Genomic DNA, 24995 nt, shown 5'->3' on the forward strand with positions numbered 1-24995 from the left:
CTATCGAGAGCCTATCTTTTATGCGGAGTTGCGTCAGGATAGATATATTCGTGCACTTTGCTGTCCAGGGAACTCTTAGCATCCTTCGCCAGCACTACATCTCGAGAGCAGCGATCTTTTTTCGCTCCTTTGCTTTTATTGTCCATGGCTCGACTCCATACAAAAATATCGAGAAAATCAGAGTACGGACTAATTTTGTCTTGGTGACATTTGAGATCTTTCTGTTCTGCCAAATGCATACCTAATAATCATAGTTAAATTATAGTAGTGTAGATAAAATAGTTTCAGCATATATAAAACTATGACATTTATCTATATAAAAATATACGGAACAGTAACAGTCAAGCGGTAACAGGGTTTTCACGGGCTTTTTCATTAAATTACTTTCGTAATGAATAAATGTATTACACGGGGGATTCCTTTCTTCACTTTTTTCTTCCTTATTTTATTATAAACCGTAGAAAAGTGTCTTATGCTGGAAGTTATTTTTTTATCTAGGGTGTAATAAATTTTATTTTAACGTTCCTTTTTGGATTAATTCTAAATGTAAATGGGCTGACCTCGAGAATGTCATCCATCTAGGAATCGTATAACGAACCGGATAAAAATCGCATTGAAATACTATTCAAATATGAGTTCATGATTTATTGTGAGGTATGAATAAGTAAATTCATTGTTCTAAATAAAATTAGCTGAATTAATCTGTATTTCATTAGTATATTTCCTTCCGAGTTGAAATAAGAATGTAAACACATTATGATTAAAATATTTTCTGAACAAAATATTGTTTCTAAGATATTTTTCATATTTTTACGATTTAATATTTTTTATATATATTTTTTTATTAATGGTAGCGGAATTAAACAAAATAATTCTAATTAAATAGGTAACCAGTATTGTTAATATGTTCGAGTTTTAGTAAAAGTAATATTATGTAGTTGACATTTCTAAGTATTGTTTATCCATACATGTATATTAAAAATTAATGTCTTTTGTTGCAGTATCGACAGTGGACGTGGACGCCGTACTGGGCCGGACGGCGTCATTGCCGTGTGACGTCACACCGGATACCAACGAAGACCGTGTCTACATGGTGCTATGGTTTAGAAAAAGTGGAGGGAAACCCATATACAGGTAATATTTTAAAGGGGGTGGGGGAGGATTGTTAGTAATAGAGAAGAGTGGTATAAGTGCTAGTAAATATATATATATATATATATATATATATATATATATATATATATATATATATATATATATATACCAGTAGGAGACTTTGTACAAAAGTCAATTGCTTGGGTACCTCATCACCAGGGTACAGAGAAATAACATCTGAGTCCTCAGGAATGGCAATGCATGGGGGATATCATGGGCGAAACAGTATACTCTGTTACGTCCATGGTACTGCTCATGTCTATAGGCGACGGTTACCACTTTCTATTATATACCGTTACCTATTATTCCTCGCTGATGCTTCATCAGCACCTACCAAAAATAAATACTAGCTTTCACTTTATTTTTTGCCTAATAAATGTAGGATATATTATACATATATAGGGTATACCCCATAAAAATAGTTCAAAAGAGTAACACAATGCATTACGCATGTAATAAATCAGTGCTCAATGCTTTCATTGTTTTATTATTATTATTCGTATTTATAATTATATTAGTATATACTTTTGTCCTTATTATTCATCTTTATAAATGGTAAAATGCGTTTATTTATTCATTATCTCTTAATTCTTTAACAGCCAATTTAATCATCATTAACATTAGGAAACATGGAAAAGGACATAGGCTATTTATTCAATCTGGGTCATGTAGGCGAAGTAATGGGTCATTTATAATAAGATTCTATTAAAAAAATTAATATCGATAGATATCATAAAAAAATATTGTGTAAACTTTCCAAATTCTTTAAACTGGATACATAGATTATGTACTAACTTTGATTTTTGAAGTGACATTCGAAATTCGATCAAGTTAATTCAAATTTGGAATTAGACTTTTTTATTACTCGAATATTAATTTTGCCGCGCATTTTTCTATTGATTTGGAATATTCGGTTGTACAGACTGTGATTCATACAGAAATGTATAATAAAAAAATATATATATATATATAATATTACCGGCTATTCGTTGGATATGTCGTGGTTAATTATGTTTATGAATTTTTTTGAGAGTATACAAGCGATGGGACAATGCGTAATTATTTGTTATAATTGTGGTGTGCTTCGAATATTCCTAATGGAAAAAGAAATACATTTTCTAGTTACGAGCCTCTTATACATAACGCTGGCAGAAGTAATCATAAAATGGCGACCGATTTCCATTGAGAGAAAGAAAGACTGAAAAAGAAGAAGACTATCCATTGTTTTGAAGATATTTTTCTGCTCTTTTTTGTTGTATATAATATTTTTAAAATGATCTAAACTTCTTCGTTGAAGAAAATCTGTAAGTACTCATTTGTCTAGTGATCACAGCATAGAATAGGTCATCCCTTCCTTTCTTGTGGGTGTCGTAAGAGGTGACTAAGGGAACTTAATAGTCGAGATATAGGCTGCAACGTCCCTATTAAAAGATCACTAAAATCTAATTGTGGTTGCCAACCCGTCTGCCAAGCGTGGCAACTATTCCTAAAACCCGCCAATGGGGATGCCTATATTGAGCAGTGGACAGGGCTGATATCATCGTCATTATCATCAAGTACTTATTATAAGTAACATTCAAAGAATAATACAATGTTTCTTTTCGTAAACAGTGATACAATAAGTATGTATACTGTACTATTTTTTACATATATTCTTCTATATCTATATTTATGTGGTACATATATTTAGTATACTATGATGTCACTCATTACATATATTTAGAAATAAAGTTATGAATGCGTATTTAATTAACAGTATTAAGTCGGACCTAATGAACCGTCAGGCGGCACCTTAAACGGATGAACGGAAGCCGGGCCAATCCAATTAGCTAAGACTTACCTACAACGAAACACACTTAAGACGTCACGGGGTGCTCGTTAACGAAATCACACTTGATGATTCGGGGTCCGAAAAGGTTTTGTCAATGTCTACGTATTGGTTAATCAAAGGGATGTCTAAGCCACTCGATTGACAATTGAAAACATAACATTAAATAATATAATTGAATGACTATAACTATGATTTTTTCATTATTGATTGTCTATGTGTGCACTAAATTTCATTCAAATTCGTTCAGCTCTTTGGGTACCATTAAGTACTAAATTTCAAAACACGTTTCATACTCAACCATATAGATGTCTGATATTCGGTAATCAGATATTTAAAATGTATTCTGAATTAATATGTAGAATACTATTTATAGCGATATATGCGGGAAAATAAAAAGATATTATAGTTAGTATTATGATCTTATTGAAAATATTGATATTACAGCAATTGTTTTTATGTTTTTAGATAATTTTTATTTTAAAACAGAAAACAATTTAAAAATAAAAAGTTATTACTGTTTCACCTTTAAATTTATTTTATCCTCCTGGTGTTGTAAAGCTTTTATCGCTAAATACAATTTGTTTATATTTTTTATTAACTGTCAGAAGCAAGATGCATAAACAGATCAAAGCCATCAATAAATTATAATAACAAGAATAATATCTTCTTAATAGCGTATACCTAAATAAAGCATGTTATAAAATAATAATAATTTATTTAACTTACCTACGTTCATTGTTTTTTATTGTAAGTTTACTTTTAGCGGTGCTCATGACTAGTGCTATATGTACTTTATATAATTAGTGTTAATATAAAACAATTTCTAAAACTTCTCTTAAAAATTAAGATTCTTCGAAGGACAAACAATTTTTTTTTACAAATTACTTTTAATGAGGTCATTGATATTATGTTGTTATGCTGTACTTATTCTAAATATCTTCCCTTCTTAATAAGTTAAAGTTGTTTCTACTACATTATCTATTATAAATGTTCGAATGTTTGTTACTTAATCATGCTTAAACGGCTGGATGGGGTTGAATTTTGTTATCCAGATAAAGAGTATGTTTAGTCAATACGCGCAATTCATCATTTCAACTGTTGACTGTCCACTGCTGAACATAAATCTTTCCCATAGAGGAGTTTTGCCAGTAGTTGATACGCTTGGCTAGCGAGTTAGGAACCGCTATTAAGTTTTTAGAGATATTTTAAGAGGGACACTGACGGCCATCTCTCTACCATTAAGCCCCATTCATTACAATATCGACAGGAAAAGAAGGGGTAGCCGGTTTTATGTGGAAACCACATGGTCTATGTATATATATATATATATATATATATATATATATATATATATATATATATATATATATATATATATATATATATATATATATATATATATATATAATGGGTTGACTGGAAGAGATCTCTGTCAGAGATAAGTCCACCCTTGCTTACAATATTTATAAATGCATTAACAATGTAATTTACAAGTGCAATAAAGAATATATATATATATATATATATATATATATAACTTATATTCCTTCCTTGGTGTAACTAACAGGAGATCACATTTTTCATATAATACATAAATGTTTTAAAATATTTTTTACGTGAATAAAATTGTTGGCTATATCTAGTTTTAAATAGACAGCAGATATTAAGGTAATGATTACCTAAAATTGCGATTATAAACATGTTTATGGCAATAAGAAGGAGGAACAAGCGCTCTGCAAAGATAACGCCGTCATAAAAAGCGTGTCTAAATTGTTTTTACCTGGGAACAGCAGGGTGTACAATCAAAATCATCTCTCAAAGCTTCTTGCTGTATAAATTAGGATGGAGGTCGGTAAATTGAGAAAATGTACCGTGTCCGGAAATTGAAAAACTTCACAGGGCCACCCTCGTTCTTTTATTCTAAGTTTGACAGTTTTTTTTTTAAAGTAAACTGAATTAAGCTTCTAGTGTGGCAATTTATTGGATTTTTATAATTGTAATAGATGTACTTATAATATTATATACTTTATTTATAACATTGCATTTTCGTTGCTTTAAAATTACTATATTATTGTAGTACGTGTACATATATTATATTTGCACATAAGGTAGTGTTCTTTTTAATGAATGTATTTATTTATTTATATCGAGGAATGCTTACAGCTATAGTATCCTGATATTGAAATGTATATCCTGTATTGAAATGAAAATTGTTATTAGATATAGTCTAGAATATCTTATATATAAAATTCTCGTGTCACGGTGTTTGTTACCAAACTCCTCCGAAACGGCTTTACCGATTTTTATGAAAATTTGGGTGCATATTAGGTAGGACTAAGAATCGGCCAACATCTATTTTTCATACCTCTCAATGACAAGGGTGACCCATCCCCAAATTTTTTTTTTATTTTTTTGACAATTTTTTTTATATTTATTTTGTTTTGATTTAGCATTGAAAAATACATACAAATTAAAATTTTCACGGTTTTACGATCAACCCCTGTTTTTTAATCGCGATTTTTATATGCAGCAATAGGCTTGCAAGATGGCAATCTACTACAACTAGTATATGTATAATACTTAGTAACAATAATTCAATTAATTTAGTGTATTTTAGTCGAAAATGCTCGAGTATTGTCGGGACCATTCGGGTCTCTTAATCATAAGCGACTGTGGCGCGACCGCGAGCCAGACAATATAAAAATAAGTCACTCCAGTTATTTTTACAAAATTTTAACATTTATTATTTTTTTTTTATTAAACAGCTTCGACGTTCGCGGGCGGTCCTTCAATAAAGCCTTGCAGTGGTCAGATCCCGGTGCTTTCGGTCCCCGCGCATATTTTGCGACAGTTGCAAGACCAGCTGCTTTGACGCTTAGTTCCGTGCAACTGGATGACGAAGGAGTATACAGATGTCGGGTCGACTTCAAGAACTCACCGACTAGAAACTTCCAGATTCGATTAACAGTTATAGGTAAATATTATAACTAGTAAATTCATAAAAAAAAACTCCCTGAGACAAAGCTTGAATACTGTTGAACTAAAATTTATTTTATAACATAGGAAACAAATGAGAATACGTCTTACCTGATGGCAAGTGACTACCGCTACCTATAGGTAACCACAATATCAAAGAACTTGTAGGTGCATTGACAACCTTTTCAGAATGAATATGCTCTTTTCCGGAAGGTTTCAATGTATGTATTTGTTCGGAAACACTGCACTGGAAATAAGTCATTAAAATTGGTCCTAATTACTTGAAGCAGATTTTAAGCAGAACATTTTTCGTATTAAGGGTTACGTTAATTAAGGTAAATACACATACACAAATATTTTAAAGATTGTATATGTGCACCAATTTAGATAGATACTTATATTGTGTAGCCTAACGAACCACAGATTTATAAATATTCAAAACTATTTTAGTAGTCAGTCAGTCGTACCTATGTACGAAAAATAGCAAGTATAAGATATTGTCATAATTTTCCATGTAATAACACTTTTTATATTAAAGAGTAAAATTGCAATCGTTTGTAAGTATATTTTTAGGAAATATTCTAGCAATAAAATTAAACATTTTATCTAAAAGAGTAACTGTTAAAAACTACAAAAAAAATACATAACTAATTAGCTGAATTCTCCATTACGTGTATAGTATGTATTTCATTGTTTTAAATTTCAAAAAGATGTATAAATCATTGCCCATATGGAGATAAACATAAAAATACAGTCATAAAGCAATGTATTCGTACTTACCTTTTTAGCTTTATCCAAATGAAAATTTTATGAGGCGGCGACAAGGAATCAATTTAACCATTACGGATGAATCGCGAGAGCATCGCGGTCGGGGCTAATGACATCCCGTAGACATTTTAATTATGAACTGTCGACTGGTATACTGAGGTTGCTTTCACAGTAGCTGATAAAAACGATGCTCCGACGGTGACACAGATAAAATCTGCAGGAGACAGGTTAAATTTAAAAGGAAATTAGTTTTGAATAGATCAAATTGTCCTTTGTTCTGACGTTATCAGGTCGGCAATAACTTTGTTCGCTTCATTGTTAGAATTCACAATGATATAATTACATTTTTCAGGGATTAGACAGATTTTTTTACTTAAACTGTATTTATCACTAATCAAATTGCTTTGAGTAATTTAATCCTATTATAAAATACCTATTCGTTAAATTTATATGTAATTTATTCATAGTTTTGTTCCGTTTCGCGTGACTTCAATAAATAAGTCGTTCTAATAAGCTTATTTTCAGTGCAGTAGCATTCTAAAATGATTTAAATGCAAAGGATAAAAAATAAATAGGATCTGTAAATGTCGAGTAAATTACCGCGGAGTTTTTCAAATTGCCCTATTCAACGCGCGAAAGACGCAAAGGATATGGGGGAGGAAAATTTCTTTTGCGCAGAACAAAGCAGTTAAGAGTAAGCCTATATTGCATATATGCAACTCCATTGAAATCCATTAGACTTCGTGCAGGGCGGTAATTTGCTAGCTGTCTTTGTTAGGCAAAGGGTCTTTTCTTACTATAGAGCTATATAGGCATGAACAATAAGCCGTATGTATACTTATATAGTATAGAAAATTGGCCTATTTGAAAATTTACATCAAAAAGGTCAGAAGATGGACAAAAGTAGCACTATAATTGTATTTTAGAACAGGTTGCATTAGTGAAACCAAGGAATTTACTACGAAAAACAACTGTAACATTATAGCAATAGTAACTCGTTATTTTAATAGAGGCACGCTCAGGTTTATTATATTGAGCTTTATATCTGTCTATGTCTGTGATAAGAACTCACTTATAATTATAATCAGGCTTATTCATAACATCATAAAATATCCAATTACCATTGGGAGCGGAGGGCTTCTATTAATGGTGTCAATTAATAATCAAATAAAGCCGCCCGTGTAATATCGCATGTTGGGTTAATATGAATGTTCATTCGCTTAATTTCAACCTTCAAATACGAGTGTCCTCGTCGCATTCATGAAAGTCAATAAGATGAAAATTAGAGCTCAAGAGTTCTAGAGATTTAAATGTTATATATTTTAAAATTGTAATAGGTAAAGAACGAAACTTTGTATAAATTATTAAAAAAGAAATATAGGACAGTGTACAAATATTTACAATTTCTATTATAATTAATTACTGTATTAGGTACTAACTTATACAATATAGGTATAATCAATAAACAACATAATTATGAATTAATGAATGAATGAGTATACTTTATTTGCATAATACAATATAGGAAATAAGCAAGGCAATTTACAAACACAACGATACAATTGTATAAGTACAGTAAGGTGGTCTTATTGCTGAGAGCAATCTTTTGAAAATTGTAATGGACTAATTGTTGTATAAGTAGGTATGATAGTACTGTATAATTAAAAATATTATTGTATAGTCTTAAACTGTACAAGTAATATACACAAGTACATTTTTCAAAGAAAAACTATACATAAAACGTATTTCAATAAATTTTGTTTCACTTGTATTTTTACCGCAGTACTGTTGTATTAGCATGACTATATTTAAGTTTTAATTTACATGAATGAATTATAATAATATTATATTATAAGAAAGTACGGGGTATGGAGACAATATTATAGTTGCCCGAAATAGCAACCATAAGTGTTATTATCTTATGATGCCTATTGTGCAATTCGTGTCTATTGGCGACGGTAACCACTTTCTATTAAACTATCTTTCGACTTGTTTACTAAATCCAAGTTGTTTAATAAATATGTTAATTTTTTTCTAAATCATTATGAATGAGAAAGAAATTTTATAGATTGTCATAAAGAACGCTCCTAAGTCACCGGCAATCAATGCACTTGAGGTCGTTACTCCATCTAGTGAGGGGTCGTCCTACACTGCGTTTTAAGTTTAGAAAATAAACCTAATACCAACCTCTTTCAAAATAAATTCGCTTGCAACTATTATAACACATTTATAAGAGATGTAGATGTTACAGATGTAATAATTAGTACCTTTTAAAAGAAAGCAAAGTGAACGAACTCGTTTACTAAGACCAATATCAAAGTCTCGTTAATGTTCGTCATTAAAGTTGCATTCCGTTACAGTACCTCCTCATCAAATGCTGCTCTACGACAAGTCTGGAGCTGATGTGTCTGGTGTAGTCGGCCCTCTAGAAGAAGGAACCGCTTTAGTGTTAGTTTGCGAAGTACGAGGCGGTAAGTTTATGTCTTTGAAATATTTTTAATTTTGATAAGTAACATAATATAAAAATCTCTTGTTTTTTATTATATTTAAGCAAATATAGTCAATAAATGGATTGAAAATTGTAGTTGTGGTATGAACAATGTATGTAATTGCATGTACTCGTAAGTAAATCTTTTAATAGACAAAATGTAATAAATTTAAAATAAAATAAAATAAATATCAAAATATAAAAATCATAGAATAGTCATAGGTAATCTATGATTATACAAAACAAGTGATAAATGAAAGCTCTCAATTACACAAACGGAATAATAATGATCTTATCAAATAGTAGTTACATTATTGCATATTAACTATATAACAGATAGAAACCAGTAACCTAGTCTCTTGTATTAGGATAACTTATATAATATATATCCTGGAGAACCGGTTCAAACTAATACTATCTGACTTGTTATAATCTCTAAGAAATTTAATTTATTTTGTAAAGTTTTTACTTCAAAAAATAATTTTTACCATTACTAACAATATTATTTAATATTTTTAAATAGTAAAAAATAAAATTATAAACCTTATCCGAATTAATAAGTTTGAATTTTAAATTATTTAAATGTGTATTACTCGTATTTTCGTTAAACTTGCTCCATCACTTTATTTATTACTTTCATATAATTTTAAAATGTAAAACCATGTATATTTTAATATTTTGTTAAGAAATTTGAATATAGTTAGTTACAATTAATTATCATACTTTTAGAAACACGGAACAAACATAAAGGTCACTGAGCATTATGCGAAACAAAGATAACATAGAATTAAAGCGGCACACTGTAAACACGTTGACGTGTTAAATGTAGCTAAAAAGTAAATTTAAACGAACAATTCAGTTCAATTTTTCTATTGCCCGATTTCTTTTATGGAAACATTGGAAGAGATATTCCATTCGGTTGGGTTCATTGAAAGTCCGCAGTATGGGGGGTTGGCCGAGCGCCAGTATTTGCCGCGGATTATCTTTGCCTGTGTGCTCAACAATTGTGATGATGCAGCAGAGTGGACACCGCGGTAACTCGACCTTTGGGCCTTATCTGCTCCATATTTAATTATATGGTTTCCATAGAGTGTCAAGACAAAGTTTATTAAACCAAAATTTGTGTACAGTATCCATTATAGCATTAATATTTGATAATACTTTACCTGGAATTTCTTTGTTATTGACAAACTCGTTTATGTTTGAAACAATTCATATTACGTGTTAAATTATGTATGTCGAGACCGTATTATTTTATGTTAAATACAATGTACTTTATAGATAATATCACAAAATTACACAAATATATAATTTTATATTCAAACCTCTGTAATTGATTCTCTTTGTAACCATGAAGTTTTCATAAAATACAATATTTTACATAATAACAACGGAGAGTTCATTTAATGAGAATAAAGTGTAATGTAATGAGAATGTGTAGTATATTAGTTGAAACAGAATTCATTAGCACCTTTTTAAAGGAGTACTCTATCAGTGAAACAGAATATTTTTTCTAAAGAAATATTGGTCAAGAAACGAAGAAATATTGTGAACCTAGCTTTTATACGCGACTTCGTCCGCGTAACCGGGACATGTTGACTGATCGGGACAAAAACTGATCTTTATTATTCTCTATCTCATATAGTATATGTATACGAAATTTCATATTGATTAGTTAAGGCGCTATAAGGCAATAAACAAACTCACTTTCACATCACTACATAGTATAAAACAAAGTCGCTTCCCGTCTGTCTGTCTCTATATATGCTTAGATCTTTAAAAAATACGCAACGGATTTCGATGCGGTTTTTATAATAGATAGAGTGATTCAAGAGAAAGATTTATAAAAGATATTTATAAGAGAAAGATAATAAATGCATAATATAGTATAGGAACACTGATAATTTTAGAGGGTTTTAATGTGATGTGATGTAGTGTGCACCCGTGTGAAGCCGGAGCGGGTCGCTAGTATATAATATTAGTAAGAATAACTGGTAGAATACTCACATTGACTGGAAGAAATCTCTTTTAAGATAAGTTCGCCTTTGCTAACATCGTTATTAACTTATTGTTGTTAATGTTTTAGTGCAATAATGTATATATATATATATATATATATATATATAAAACTATAGTATGTTTTAAATTTTACACTGTATATATTAGTAATACGAGTATTGCTTGTATACAGAAGTGAAGTTAGAGTTTTGGCTTCTAAACCACCAGTTATGGAAAGTTGCCAATATATCTTTATGTAATCTCGTAGCCCAACAGCTTTCTGCCGGTTTCGTTGACACTTCTGGTGGAATTTGAGAGATAAGCCTATCATATTTCGTTGAAAAATAAAACTCACAGATGGTTGTTAGACTGTTAGACAAATGTAATTTAGATTCTTTAATAAAATAATTATATTGTAGTTAAACTAAGAACGACAATTATCACAAGAAGTATTTATTGTTTATTAAATTTGATATTAAAAAAAAAAGAATTTATTTACATTAAAAAGGAGAACCTCGTTAATTAATTCGGTTGTATTCTTTTAAATTTGCTACGTCATAACTCTGTCAGTTGTAAACCGATTTGATAAAACTCTTTTTTATCTGATAGGATATATTTACAGATTGGACTCATAGAAATTTTATCAAAATTGGTTAAGTAGATAGATACATACTCTTTATTGTTTCCTCCAAACTTATTATTTAAATCAAAATAAGTGATTTTTCCACAATTGAAGTCGGTTTATGTGGAACAAAATCTTAACTATCAGTTCTTACAAACTCTACGATGATGGAAAACAGCGTTAAGATATTTTTTAAATCCCAGTGGCGGCGGATAGTTTGCTCTTTGTTATGATGAATTCAAATATACACGGCGAAATGCGGAGATGTCGAGCGTTATGATCACCAAATTAGCAACAGTCGAAAATGATTTTATTAGCCTATCAGGTAGTATAGCCTAGATCATTTTGATTTATTTCATTTATTTATTATCAGGCCGTCCAGAACCAGTGGTCACATGGTTGATTGATGGCTCACCAGCTCCCCAGTACATCGGCGTTAAGACTGATACACATGTGGTGGTGAATAGATTAGAACTCCAACATTTGAAGAGGGAGGACCTCAATACTACATTTAAATGCAGAGCAGCGAATACACATCTAGTTCAACCACAAGAGAAGTCTGTCAGATTGGAAATGAATTGTAAGTTATTATCATTTTCATTTATTTATTTTATATTTACATTTTCGCGAATATTATATATCGGTTCTTAATCTTAGTTTTAGATTTCTCGCGACTTTAAGAAAATACAAATAGTTACTTAAGATTTTGTTTTGTACTAAGAACCCAAATTGAAAATTTAATGTGTCTAATATCTATTCAATACATACAGTAAGAGTGATGAAATGAATATGTAAAAAAAATATGAAATATAAAAAGGTAACCAAGTGGCCAGCAACACACATTACTTTTGTTAATACTTTGAACATATTTCAGTTTTTTTTACATTACATAAATTTAAGTACGGTTACAACTACAAATTGGCACATACAAAGTCTATTTAACATCAGAAAATATGTCAACGTCAGTAGCACGCACGCTTACGCGCACGTTGCAAAATGTAATCACTATACAAAAACTTGTGACAGCTATTTAAAGCTAAAAAAATATCGTCATTATTGTTCTTTTTTTGAAGCCAAATATCTTTATTACTTAATATATGTTCTAATATCGTCAAATATGGTGGTTTAGATAGGGTATTCTGAAGGTAATCACGATACCCTGCCTTTAAAAAATTTAGAAGAGACCTACGAGTATATCTTAGGTTTCTTAGAACTCTAAGTTTAGTTTTCTTACTAAAACAGGTATAAAAAAGTGCCTAATATTCGTTAGAACACTAAGAGGTTAACGTAAAAAATTTTTAGACTATCTAGTGAACAAATAAATCTTAATAATAAATTTTAATAAGGTGAATTGAATTTAATTATTTTTATTACTTTTTTAGGAATTTGCCGCTATAGATCGCTTAAATATTGAAAGAAATATACTTTATGTTTTTGTCTTCAAACAGCTGAATACTCATAAATTCAATACCAATACAAGAAGACAGCGCAGTATTTTATATTTATGATACTTGAAATAAAAATATGTAATATAAAAGAGTGTAAAGTAAAACACCATAATAATGTAATAACTGGCGATGGAAAAAACAAAACAAAGATATAGCCGTGCCTTTATATCAAATGACCCAAATAGACTAAGTATTTAGGTCTTAATTAGAAACCAAACCTCTCTAATTAAGTCAGATGTAATCTAATTTGTCTAGGCTTTCCTGATCAAAAATACAAGCCAACCAAATTGAAGTAGACAATATTCTTTCTTTTTTTTTAAAAACTGTTTTATACCAGTACAATAAATTAAATATAATAAATTTTTAATAACAATTTATAAATATCACTACATAGTATAAAACAATGTCGCTTCCCGTCTGTCCATCCCTATGTATGCTTAGATCTTTAAAACTACGCAACAGATTTTAATGCGCTTTAGTTTAATAGATAGAGTGATTCAAGAGAAAGGTTTATATGTGTAATACATACATAATATAGTAGAGGAACACTGATAATTTTAGAGGTATATAATGTAATGTGCACCCGTGCGAAGCCGGGACGGGTCACTAGTATTTAATAATTTAATATGAAACCACTCACGCCCATAAATGTTAGAGGATGAAATCATAGATATATTAAGAAAGAATTTCTTGTAAACAAGCATTTAAGATGCATACACTTACCAGAGAGAAACTATGTACAAAAGTCGTTTGCATGTGTACCTTTGTCCTATTCATATTTCTATAAATTTGTAAAATTTTAGAGTATGGAGGCATAACACTATAGTCCTCAGGATAGGCAACGTATGTGGGATATCATGTCATGGGTATATTTTGTGATATCCATGAGGCTGCTCATATCTATAGACGACAGTTACGACTTACCCACCCATTATTAGGTAGGTCGACAGCTTATTTACCATTCTAAGTGCCATAAAAAAACTGGACCTTTTGCAAACTTTTTATAAATAAGTCCAGTACTTACGTGTATTTCTTTGAAACTTAAAATATTGTTTTCTTACAATATCTCAAATGGTATAAAGTATTATTTAAAACAAAATAGATTATTTTTTTTTAATTATCTCTCATACACGATACATAGAATTTTTGTACGGGTAATTAATAGTTATACCCTATTATTATTCACCAGAATAAAAAATGTGTAGTATAGTTATTTTTTAAACGAATTTATTTAATAAATATGTACTATTTTTTAAACTTTGTAAACTTGAGCCTGAATTATAATTGTAACAAGGAGTAATATATTTTAGTAGTTTACTAATAGTATAAAGAGGAAAGATTTGTCTGTTTATTTGTAATGAATAAACTCAACAATTACTTATCAGATTTTCAAAATTCTTTCATTAATTGAAATCTACATTATCAGGGTGTAACTTAGACTATATATTATTTTCGAAAAAATTATCTACCACCTATGCTAAGCCGGATCGCCAGTATATCATATATTTAATAAGTTAGATTAAAAATGTATTACATAACAACAATTCAACCCTAAAACCTAAGAAACAAAATAAAAAATGGGTTCGCCCGCATAAAATTCCTAGGCTTTACTGAATATGATATATTACGCTATTTACCAACTAATATTTTGTCCTTTCTGATATTAAACAAACTTTAGGTTACTTATTAGATTTTTATTAAAACAAAAATGTATATAAAGCATTTTAGTCTTAAATGAGAACTAAACTTATAATATTTATTATACAAAATGATACTTTAATTAACGAAATGTTAATTCACAATTTCTAATACTATTTTAATATGTAATTATTCTGTGCTGCGTTGTATCAAATATTAATATTATTCAGCGAATGATATTGCAATTAAAAGTTGGAACTATAAAAATAAAAACCCATTTCCACTTTGGTTACTCACTGGATTTTCGTTGGAAGTCGTAGAAATTCATTACGTTGGCGAGTTCCCTGTGAAACTGAAACGAGTAATTAATTATAGTCCCCCGTGATTGCTGGTGTGTACTCCACCTTCCCTCAACTAGGCCACGCACTCATTGGATTGCGTTGGAGTTGTGAAACTTCTATACATTTTTAATTACAGCTTAATAAGGATTAAATTGTTATTATTACCAATGGATAGGTACTTTTTCTCTCTCTCTCTCTCTCTCTCTATATATATATATATATATACACTATAGTAAGTTTTCTTTCTTGATCTGATTATCAAATGATATTAAAAAAGCCTGTAGGCGACAGTCACCAATATCTATCAGGCGGGTTGTCAACTTCTTTACTATTTTAAGTATCATATAAAAGGGTATGCAATTTTTTTTTAGTATTGACAATGTACATTGGTATTGTAGGGATCCATAGGCTATGGTGACTGTTTACCATTAGAGTACATATTTGTTTGCCGCTAATTAGGTTTTAAAAAATCCTAATATCGGCACGTTTAAATAAATAAATAATATTAATTAATTTAATTTATTTCACAAATTTTATGTTTATGAAACATTAATAAATTAATAAATGCATCGTATGATTATCTTTAAATATAAGTACAGTAATCCTAATCCGGTAATGTATTGTAATGAAATGATTCGCTGTATTTTATGTTTGTAATTCTATAAATAAATAATTAAATAAAACTCATTAATTATAAATACTAATTACAAAATTATAAACATGTATTATTTATTATTACGAGTATTTTTAATTTATTATTGTGTATTATTCACTAGTGGCCCCAATCTCCGTGTCGTTACTGAACCGGCCACAACAATTGATAGCAGGCTCATCAGCTTCTCTGCGTTGCATGGCCGAAGGCAGCAGACCATCTGCACAGATTGCCTGGTATAAGGATAACAGGAGTTTTGAAAAGGAAAAGGTAAATATATAAGTAGAGACTTTAATTTTGATTACTGTTGTAGAAAGAGACGCAAGACGAATTAAAACTACCTGTAACTGGCGAGCGTGTATGAAAAGATTGATGAATGTGGAAGAAACCAAAGAAGTTTGTTTGAATCGAAGCATTTAGCGTTCCATTGTTTCTGCCTACCCTAATGGGAGACTGGCGTAATAGATATGTATGTATATGTATGTAAGGGATGCAACCTTAATTAATCCTCTCTATCCTAAGGTTGCCTGGAAGAGATTGCTGTTTAGCGATAAGGCCGCCCATTTTTGCCTTTTCAACTTACTTCTTCTAATTACGATTTTTTGTGTGTAATATGTTCATAAAAAATCTAAGTTAATCTTTGAGGGAAATACATAGAGTTTGTATTAATTTCAATCATTCCAAGGATTATCTTATTAACATTCAATTGCTATTCTTTTTAAATAGATGATAATGAAATTGTAATCTTGCCTTATCCTTGCTTTCGTTGCCCTAACAGCGTAAACTGTTTACCTTGGCATGGCAACAGTAAGTATAGGTTAAGCTGAATTGACCCTCAGTTACCCCATCATGATGAATTCATCAAGAATAGACTATGACAGTTTCCATAAAGAACCACATGCTAGTTAATCTGATAGGGTATATTACTAGCAATAGGGCTACTGATTCCTGTTACTGACAATCCATGCTCCTCTTGAGGATTGCTTATTTTTATCATGCTGATTAGATAAAGAATTTTATATGGAGTGTTTGTTAAAAATAATATTTATACTAAGCGTAAAAAAATGAAAAAACTCTCTAGATAATTCAAATTCAATATTTACTTTCTAGAAATCCAAATATATTTCTATTCTATTATTGTGTCTTATGAAAATATACAAGTTAATAAAATATACAATTTCATGTATTAATTTCAGATAGGTATTATTATAGATTTTGATGTTTATAAATTGTAGAGTACTTAAGTTATGTATGAATTAATTCTCTTTGTTAGTCAATACGTTTTGCCAACAAGAGGGCACTAGAGAATAAAAAAATAGGGTTACTAAATTAAATCATATTATTCAAATTTATATTGATTTGTTAATATATTTAAATATCTATTTTAATAATAATCTAAAGTACCCCATTGTGAATATCTGTAACATATAAATCACATTATGTTTTACGCTTTAGTTTTTTTAATATTATATAACATTGTAAGAACTCCAATTTTCTAGTTTTGTTTCAACAAGCAAATAATTTGGCAATGTTGCAAGACTGTACTTTTTAAAAAGAGCACGTTGAAGCTAATGAGTTATTTTCTTTTCTTGCTGAATAAGGTAACGACACACTCAAACGAAACATGGTCAATTAGCACACTGACATACACGCCCACTCCAGCAGACAATGGCGCTGTTGTCAAGTGTGTGGCTGCCAACCCTACGCTTCCTATTAAAGCAATCGACGACCACTTCCAGTTAAACGTCGTATGTTAGTATTGTTATAATATAATAAAGTTCATTCTAATTAGTATCTTAATAGTAAAGGCAAAGTTACTCAGCACAACGTACGCGCTATTGATCTTTTTGATTACAAAAATGTATCACTTATCATATTTTTCAATTACCAGTGAAGGGCTTTTTATAAAGTTTACAGTCAAGCATTTTTACTCATATTTTATTATCAAGTAACTTGCTTGCATGCAGTGTTTTAATTTTAAAGGTGAAATACATTAGTGGAACGCACGAATGTACTGTAAGCTTCAAACTACGGTGCAACTACACATTGATCTGATGATAAACAATTGAAGGAAGTCAATTAAATTGATTTGCTTCAATGAGTATAAGAACATATTTTTATTTGATTATAAAAGTGTTCGTAATTTTTGTACAAAATGAAATATTAAAAGTGATCTTTTTTCCAGACAGCCCACTAGTGACGTTATCGCTAGGCAGTACACTCAATCCACATGACATTAAAGAAGGTGATGATGTTTACTTCGAGTGTAACGTAAAAGCAAACCCCCGGGAGCATCGAATATCCTGGTACCATAATGTAAGTTTTAGTCAATAGGTATGTATTAATTAAAACTAAATGGATTAGGGTCCACTATCAAGAAATAAGATTTTACTAATTGTTTCTTATCAAAAGGAAGTTTCGTGGTATACTTTACTAAGTGTATATTGCGCGATTATTTTGCCAATCCCAAACTGATTTTCAATATTCCAATTGCAATAAATTGTTTTTTTTTATTTAATTTGATTGTGAAATATCAAATTATCCTACATATACCGACATTCCGACATACCGACTTCAAATAGAAGACATTTTTCAATTCGGTTGTATCTTTTTTTTATATTTCTTAGCTCCAAAAGTTATAAACCGATTTGAAAAGGTTTTTTTTTTTTTTCTAAAAGGATATGCTTGCATATTGATCTCATAGAAATTTTATAAAAATCAGTTCAATCGTTCATTCGTTAAATCAAAATAACTAGTTTTATCACACTTGAAGCCGGTTTTTGTGGGGCACAATCTTTAACTATTTAACGACGTTTATTAAATTGATTCAATACAAAAATACATTTTTGATAAATATATTGTTCCGACATTTAAGAAAATTCCACCTATGTTGAAATGTATTAAAGATTTCCTGCAGAAATCTACCTTGTTAGTAAGTAAAGTCTAGTATCTATTCTAGGACAGGCCGGTGACGCAGAACATGTCATCCGGGATCATCCTTAGCACACGGTCGCTCGTGTTGCAAAAGGTGACGAGGCGAGAAGCCGGAAGTTATTCATGTAGAGCGGCAAATATCAGGGGAGAGACGTCCAGTGACATCGTGCGATTAAGAGTGCAATGTACGTATGCCTCTAATGAAATAAACTTGTAAGTCGTTTAACGTAAAATACCGCTTATCTAGTGGCATCGTGTGATTGGGAGTATAATTACACGTATCTATAATATATGTACACTTGTATAACTCATATGTAATAATATGTAAGAAATTTTAAATTACATGCTAAAAATAAAAAAGGCTTAAGTTCACAATATAATATATTACAGTAAATTGATTTAAATACTTGTTTTCGTCATGGTTATGAATAACTTAAGAAATAATGTTACTTGAACATCAATATTTATAAAACTTTTATAGTTTTTTAAAGTTATATAATCAAAATTAATGATATTATTCAATCAATAAACAAACTCGTGTACTTGACGTTGAACTGAAGAACATTTTAAGTTTGTTCAATAAAAAGAAGAAAAAAAAACATGATTTATTTCCTGCAAAAAAATGAGTACAAGCTAAGCTCAGAATGTTATTTTAAATTAAATTTTGTAATCAATCTGACAATAATAACTTAATGTGATCAAAATTATAATTGAATTAGTTTACTCGGGTAAATTCTATGATTAGTACTACTGTTGTACCTATTTCTGGCTTTAATTTTCAATATTCAGTTAAGGAAAAGATCTAACTCGATGAAAATAGGAAAGTTTATGTTCAAACATCAAAACGATTACCCAGTTAATAGTAGCCCCCGGTAAAAACGAAATTTCGCATTTATCAAGGGGAGCACGACGAAACGCGAACTGTAAACATGAAACAGCGTAATCTATTAGACGTATCATTTACATAGCCTACTATAAACATCGGATACAATGACGTGTAGGTCCGCCGTAAAATGTCGCTATAGATAGTATGAATTACAACGCCGTAAATACAGACATGTCTGCGAATAGGTATTCAAATGATTGCGGTCGGGATCGACGTACCGACTTCCTTCCGTGGCCGAACGGCCGCATAGTAATTGCCAGAGAAGGCGGCGCTGGCAGTAAATCATCAAAATTATTGCCTAATATTACTGCGATCCAAGTACCTTAGCAATCTGTTGTTCCGTGGCTTCACTTTAATTCATAGAGCTTTGTTCTAGTGAACATATACAGGAATAAATTCTGTTTCCGGGTAGTGGAAACGTTTGTGCTTCGCCCGGATTATTTTGTCAGACTGTGTTATTTATTTTACCTTATTATTTGAGATTGCATGAAATATATTTCTACAAATGAAAATAATATGAGTTACAACGTTATAAACACCAACATTTTGGAAATTGCACCTTATCTGAGGCGCAGAATACTTACGCACCTATATACGCAGGTACAATTGAATCCTATCTACACGTTCATTATACAGCAGGCCTACGTAAATCAACAACGATGTCCGGTGCAAGATTTATTATCAGCATTCTATATTGGCGCATCGCAGGCTTCCTTCCCCTGTCCGAGTCTTAATTGCAGACTAGGGGAAGACGAAATAATTCGCCGCTGCCGAAATAATTGCCCTTTGATTTATATTTATCGCTTTATGACAGCAAAACTGGTTGGATAGGTATTTTAAATTTATGGACGCGGTTTTTTATGTATTTTTCGACGAGACTTTACTGTTTTGTAATAACATATTTTAGTATTTTGCGTGTGTGTAATGTGTGTGTTTTATTTTTTCTGTGTTTTACATTTACAGATTTTTTTTTTTATAGTAGCGATATAACTGTGATGGTAGATAAAGTGGTTGCAAAAGAAAGTTTGATGTAAATTGATGGATAGTATCAATTTATGAGTTGGGTAAACATTTTCAAGTGTCTATTAACAATTCTGTAGTTGTAAGTTATACGAAATTATTAACGGTGCGTAAAACTAAAATCTACCCATATTGTAAAATGCATTAGAACAGAAAATTCCAAAATAAAAATTAATAATGACAAAAAATATTAAAGGTTCTACTCAATAGCTGTACGTGCCGTATTTTTTTTTGTAGTGGTTTGGCCCTTGTTTCTTTGATAAAAATATTTTGTCCCATAAAAATATTTAGTCCGGTAGAATATTTATTTATTTTATACTCTATTGACCGATAAAATGTGGTACAAAAAGCGGACTAAATGCTATAGGCATTCTCTACCAATCGACCTTTGGAATTTGCAATGGCGGTTTAATATAATTAAATATATGAATATTCCTTTAATGATTGCTAACGATTTAGAATTCATCCGATATAGAAAACATAAAAAGGGAGATTGTCCTATATTTTGAAGTCGGAAAAATTACCAACTTTGGGTTAGGTACGATGACAAATTTTATCCACAGTAGGTACTTAAATAGACATAGCCTTCTTTATATCAAATCGATTATTTGTGGGAATTTGTTGATTTATAGGGAAAAAAAAATATTTTATTTCTTGAGAAATGTAATCCATTTTATGAATACTATCACTGGATATCGGGGTGATGATCCTATCCATTATAAGTAGAATATTATGACAAATCGACAGATATAATAAAATATACTACGTATACTTTATAATGTAAGGACAACCCAGAATAGGTAAGTCTGGGGCATTACGTCAAGAAGACCAAATCCTAACTAAACGGGAAGAGGCAAAGAGAAAGTAGAAGGTACTTTTCCTGTATACAATGGTGAGAGGAGGATCATTTATCAGGTCGACCTCTATGGGTTCTCTTCCAAACTATAATAATTGATTCATAGCCATTACGATAGGCCAATTGACCTGACTTCATCCTCATCTATTATCACTCACTAGAATACCAATAGAGTAAATGGAATTACCATTCCATTTACATCTTATTACAAAACCCTCTATAAAAAAATACATAACAGAAAAAAAATGCAAACTAAACTGAACATTCCCACACAGATGCTCCAGTTTGCGGTGAATTATCGCCACAAGTAGTTGGCGCCGCACTGGACGAAGCGTTGCGCGTCCGCTGTTCAGTACACGCTGACCCTGCTGAAGTTATTTTCTTGTGGCAGTTCAACAACAGTGGTGAAAGTTTCAACGTATCTCCAGCTCGATATGGCTAGTACTATTATAAATAACATACGCTTTTTTTACTTACATTTTTACTTTTTAGATTTGGGTACGTACCTATGTATTTACAGATTTTTGATAATATTATTCGGTTTAGGTTTGAAGGGTGGTATTTACAGGGTCCAGAGGAATAACAATAATAACAGGAATTAAATCTAATTCCTCAGGAATGGCAACGTATGAGAGGTATCATGGGCGAAACAGTATACCCTGTTATGCCCTCGGTACTGCTCATGTCTATAGGCGACAGTAACCACTTTCTATCAGATGGACCGCTAGCTTGTTTGTTGCATAAAAAATTGCATTCTAAGTTGTATAAAAAAATTACGACCACTTTTTATATATAACTTCATTCGCCTGATTGGATTGATTGGCCTGATTTTTTTTGGAAACTAAGTATATCCATATTATTGCTAATATTTTGTATATCTACTCGAATTGTGAAATTTCAAGTACCACTAAGGTAATTTTAATTGCATTTTCCATGCTTGACAGTTTTTATTAACTGATTTCAAATAGAAACGAATTTGAATTCGGTTTAATTTTGTTATTATGTTTGTTTTCTCATAACTCCGTCAGTTCTAAACAGATTTGGGTTTTTTCGTCTGAAAGGATATATTTGCAAATTTTAATAAAATTTCTGTGGGACTACCACAGAAATTTTATTAAATTCGGTTTAATAATTTAATTTTTAGATCAAGATAACTGGTTTTGTCACAATTGAAATGTTTTCTTTTGTGGATCCTTAATTATTTTAAATAATTATAATCCAATTATAAATATTATACCAATATAATAAACGTGACAGGTTTTGATAAAATTTGAAACATAAATAAACAATGTCCGAGATTAACATATACGCTACCTTTTAACTATTATCTTATTCCAAATGAACAAAGCCGTGGAATATAGTTATTATTCAAGTACAAAATGTATACTTATATATTTAAAATACATATTGTGAACGAAAGTTTATTCTCATACAATATTTACATTTTCATTTATAAAACTCGCGTAATATCAATAATTATTTATATTATAAAACCATAATCAGCGTTGTAACACGAATAAATAATATGATCCAAAGTTACAATTTATAAAAATATTCAGAGCTAGCTTATGTCATCATTTGTCATGTTCATAATGGATTAATGGAATAATGATGTTTATTTATCAAACACGAGTAATATATTTGAATTATAATTTACGTATTACGAGTATTAAAAGAAAAATGGAATCATCAATACCAATAATATACAATACTTACATTTCTATAAAAATATTATGACATAGTAAATTAATATAGTATTTCACTGAAAAAAAAATTTACTTCAGTTGTGGCAACAGTTATTTAGATCAAGTTTAAGTCTATTTTTTGCAACATCTATTGCGGATTAACCGTATCTGTGCTGACAAGATATACTCGTAATAATATGTCTACCCTTTTTATGTGTAATTTCTTACTGATTGTCGTTTCGGATACTATTTCAGGAGGTTATGTATTGCACTATGAAAGACGTAAATATAATAATAACGAGTCACAAACATTGCTTCTAGTTATTTACAATTAGGTGACCGAACTATGCAAAAGCTATAAAAACTCTAAGAAACAAAACGACAGCAACACATCTATATTTTTTTTTTATATTGCGGGTATAGGCATAGAAATGGGCGGCAGTAATCATTTACCATTAAGTGAGCCACATGCTCGTTTTCCCCTGTGTTAAAAAAGAAGAAAGAAATATACAAACTAATATAGTTGATATCTACTATCGACCTGAGTAAGGTTGCCAGTAAATACACGACAACTGCTGTTTTATACTTCAAATATAAATAATTTTAGAGGTACATAGCAGTTGAGTTGCCGTTGCAGAATTGCCGTGTCTTTTTGTAATATTTCATGAAAAGCCGTAAAAATATTATTATGTATCACTTGAATGTTTGATAAGAGTAAAGGCATTGTTAGTAATAAGATCTAACCGACACATTGTTATAAATATTAGGTCGACTTCGAAACTATCATAGTTAATTTTTGTTCAATTTGTCACGATAAGCCAATCAATTAATAATAATTTCATCCTTATCTCTTTTCCTAGTACACCGTAAAAAATATTCTGTACTCTCCACTCGTACTATAATTGACTGCAGTGTCGACCACATAGTAAATAAATGTATAAATTTATGACAGTTGGTTCAATCTTATCCAAAAGCGTTATTTAATTTGAAAATGCAATTTTAAATAGGTACAATAAACGGAAGCGTCAGCGAACTTCGATACACGCCAGCCAGTGAGAGAGACTATGGCGCGTTAACGTGCCGGGGAACAAACTCTGTCGGTCGTCAGGAGCAACCGTGTGTCTTCCAAATAGTTCCAGCAGGTAAAAGGATGACTAATTTACTCGTATTATCTTTTATATTCAACGCTGCGTATTAGGGCATTTTAAGTAAATATACAATTAAAATTAGTGTTAAAGTTATAATTAAATTAATGAATTCTAGTTAGTGTAAGGCATATTATATAATTTATATAAACCGAGACCAATGTGTTTCGTTAAAACAATTCTCAGTACTTTTTGACATTATTAAAATAGTTATAGAAAAATATCTCTAACTAATCTATGACCATTCCTAAATTATACGGACAAATGATTTTTACATTAATATATTAAGAATTTATATTAACACTAATTACTTTTTGGTTTCATTGTTCTGTGTTTTTATAAACAAGTTATTAATTTATTGATTAGAATAAATTAAGAATTTGCATGCTTTCTATATCTCTTGTAAACTTCTGATCGTATTAGGTAGGAGATAGATATTCGTAGTTTACCGACGTTACGTCAAATTCATTATCCTAATTCATCTATCTTATTTTTTTCACAACACTAGAAGACCAGTATTTTAAATTTAACCTTTCTGAAGAAAATACTAGT

At 30.4% G+C, this 24995-nt stretch overlaps 1 protein-coding gene across 1 annotated transcript in view; it reads left to right on the forward strand.

Annotated features, from left to right (window-relative positions):
- The window catches only part of LOC113519691 (neural cell adhesion molecule 1-like), a 150789-nt gene that overhangs the window by 117885 nt on the left and 7909 nt on the right, over positions 1-24995 (forward strand). The window contains exons 3-12 of the mRNA XM_026904861.3: positions 1002-1134; positions 5752-5960; positions 9091-9201; positions 12212-12418; positions 16042-16187; positions 17519-17669; positions 18103-18233; positions 18877-19036; positions 21889-22050; positions 24306-24440. Coding sequence (XP_026760662.2) covers positions 1002-1134; positions 5752-5960; positions 9091-9201; positions 12212-12418; positions 16042-16187; positions 17519-17669; positions 18103-18233; positions 18877-19036; positions 21889-22050; positions 24306-24440 — 1545 coding nt within the window. The remainder of the gene's footprint in view (positions 1-1001; positions 1135-5751; positions 5961-9090; positions 9202-12211; positions 12419-16041; positions 16188-17518; positions 17670-18102; positions 18234-18876; positions 19037-21888; positions 22051-24305; positions 24441-24995) is intronic.

The sequence above is a fragment of the Galleria mellonella genome, unplaced genomic scaffold (assembly GCF_026898425.1).
Source record: "Galleria mellonella isolate WM207_F2 unplaced genomic scaffold, CSIRO_AGI_GalMel_v1 utg65, whole genome shotgun sequence".
Classification (NCBI taxonomy): domain Eukaryota; kingdom Metazoa; phylum Arthropoda; class Insecta; order Lepidoptera; family Pyralidae; genus Galleria; species Galleria mellonella.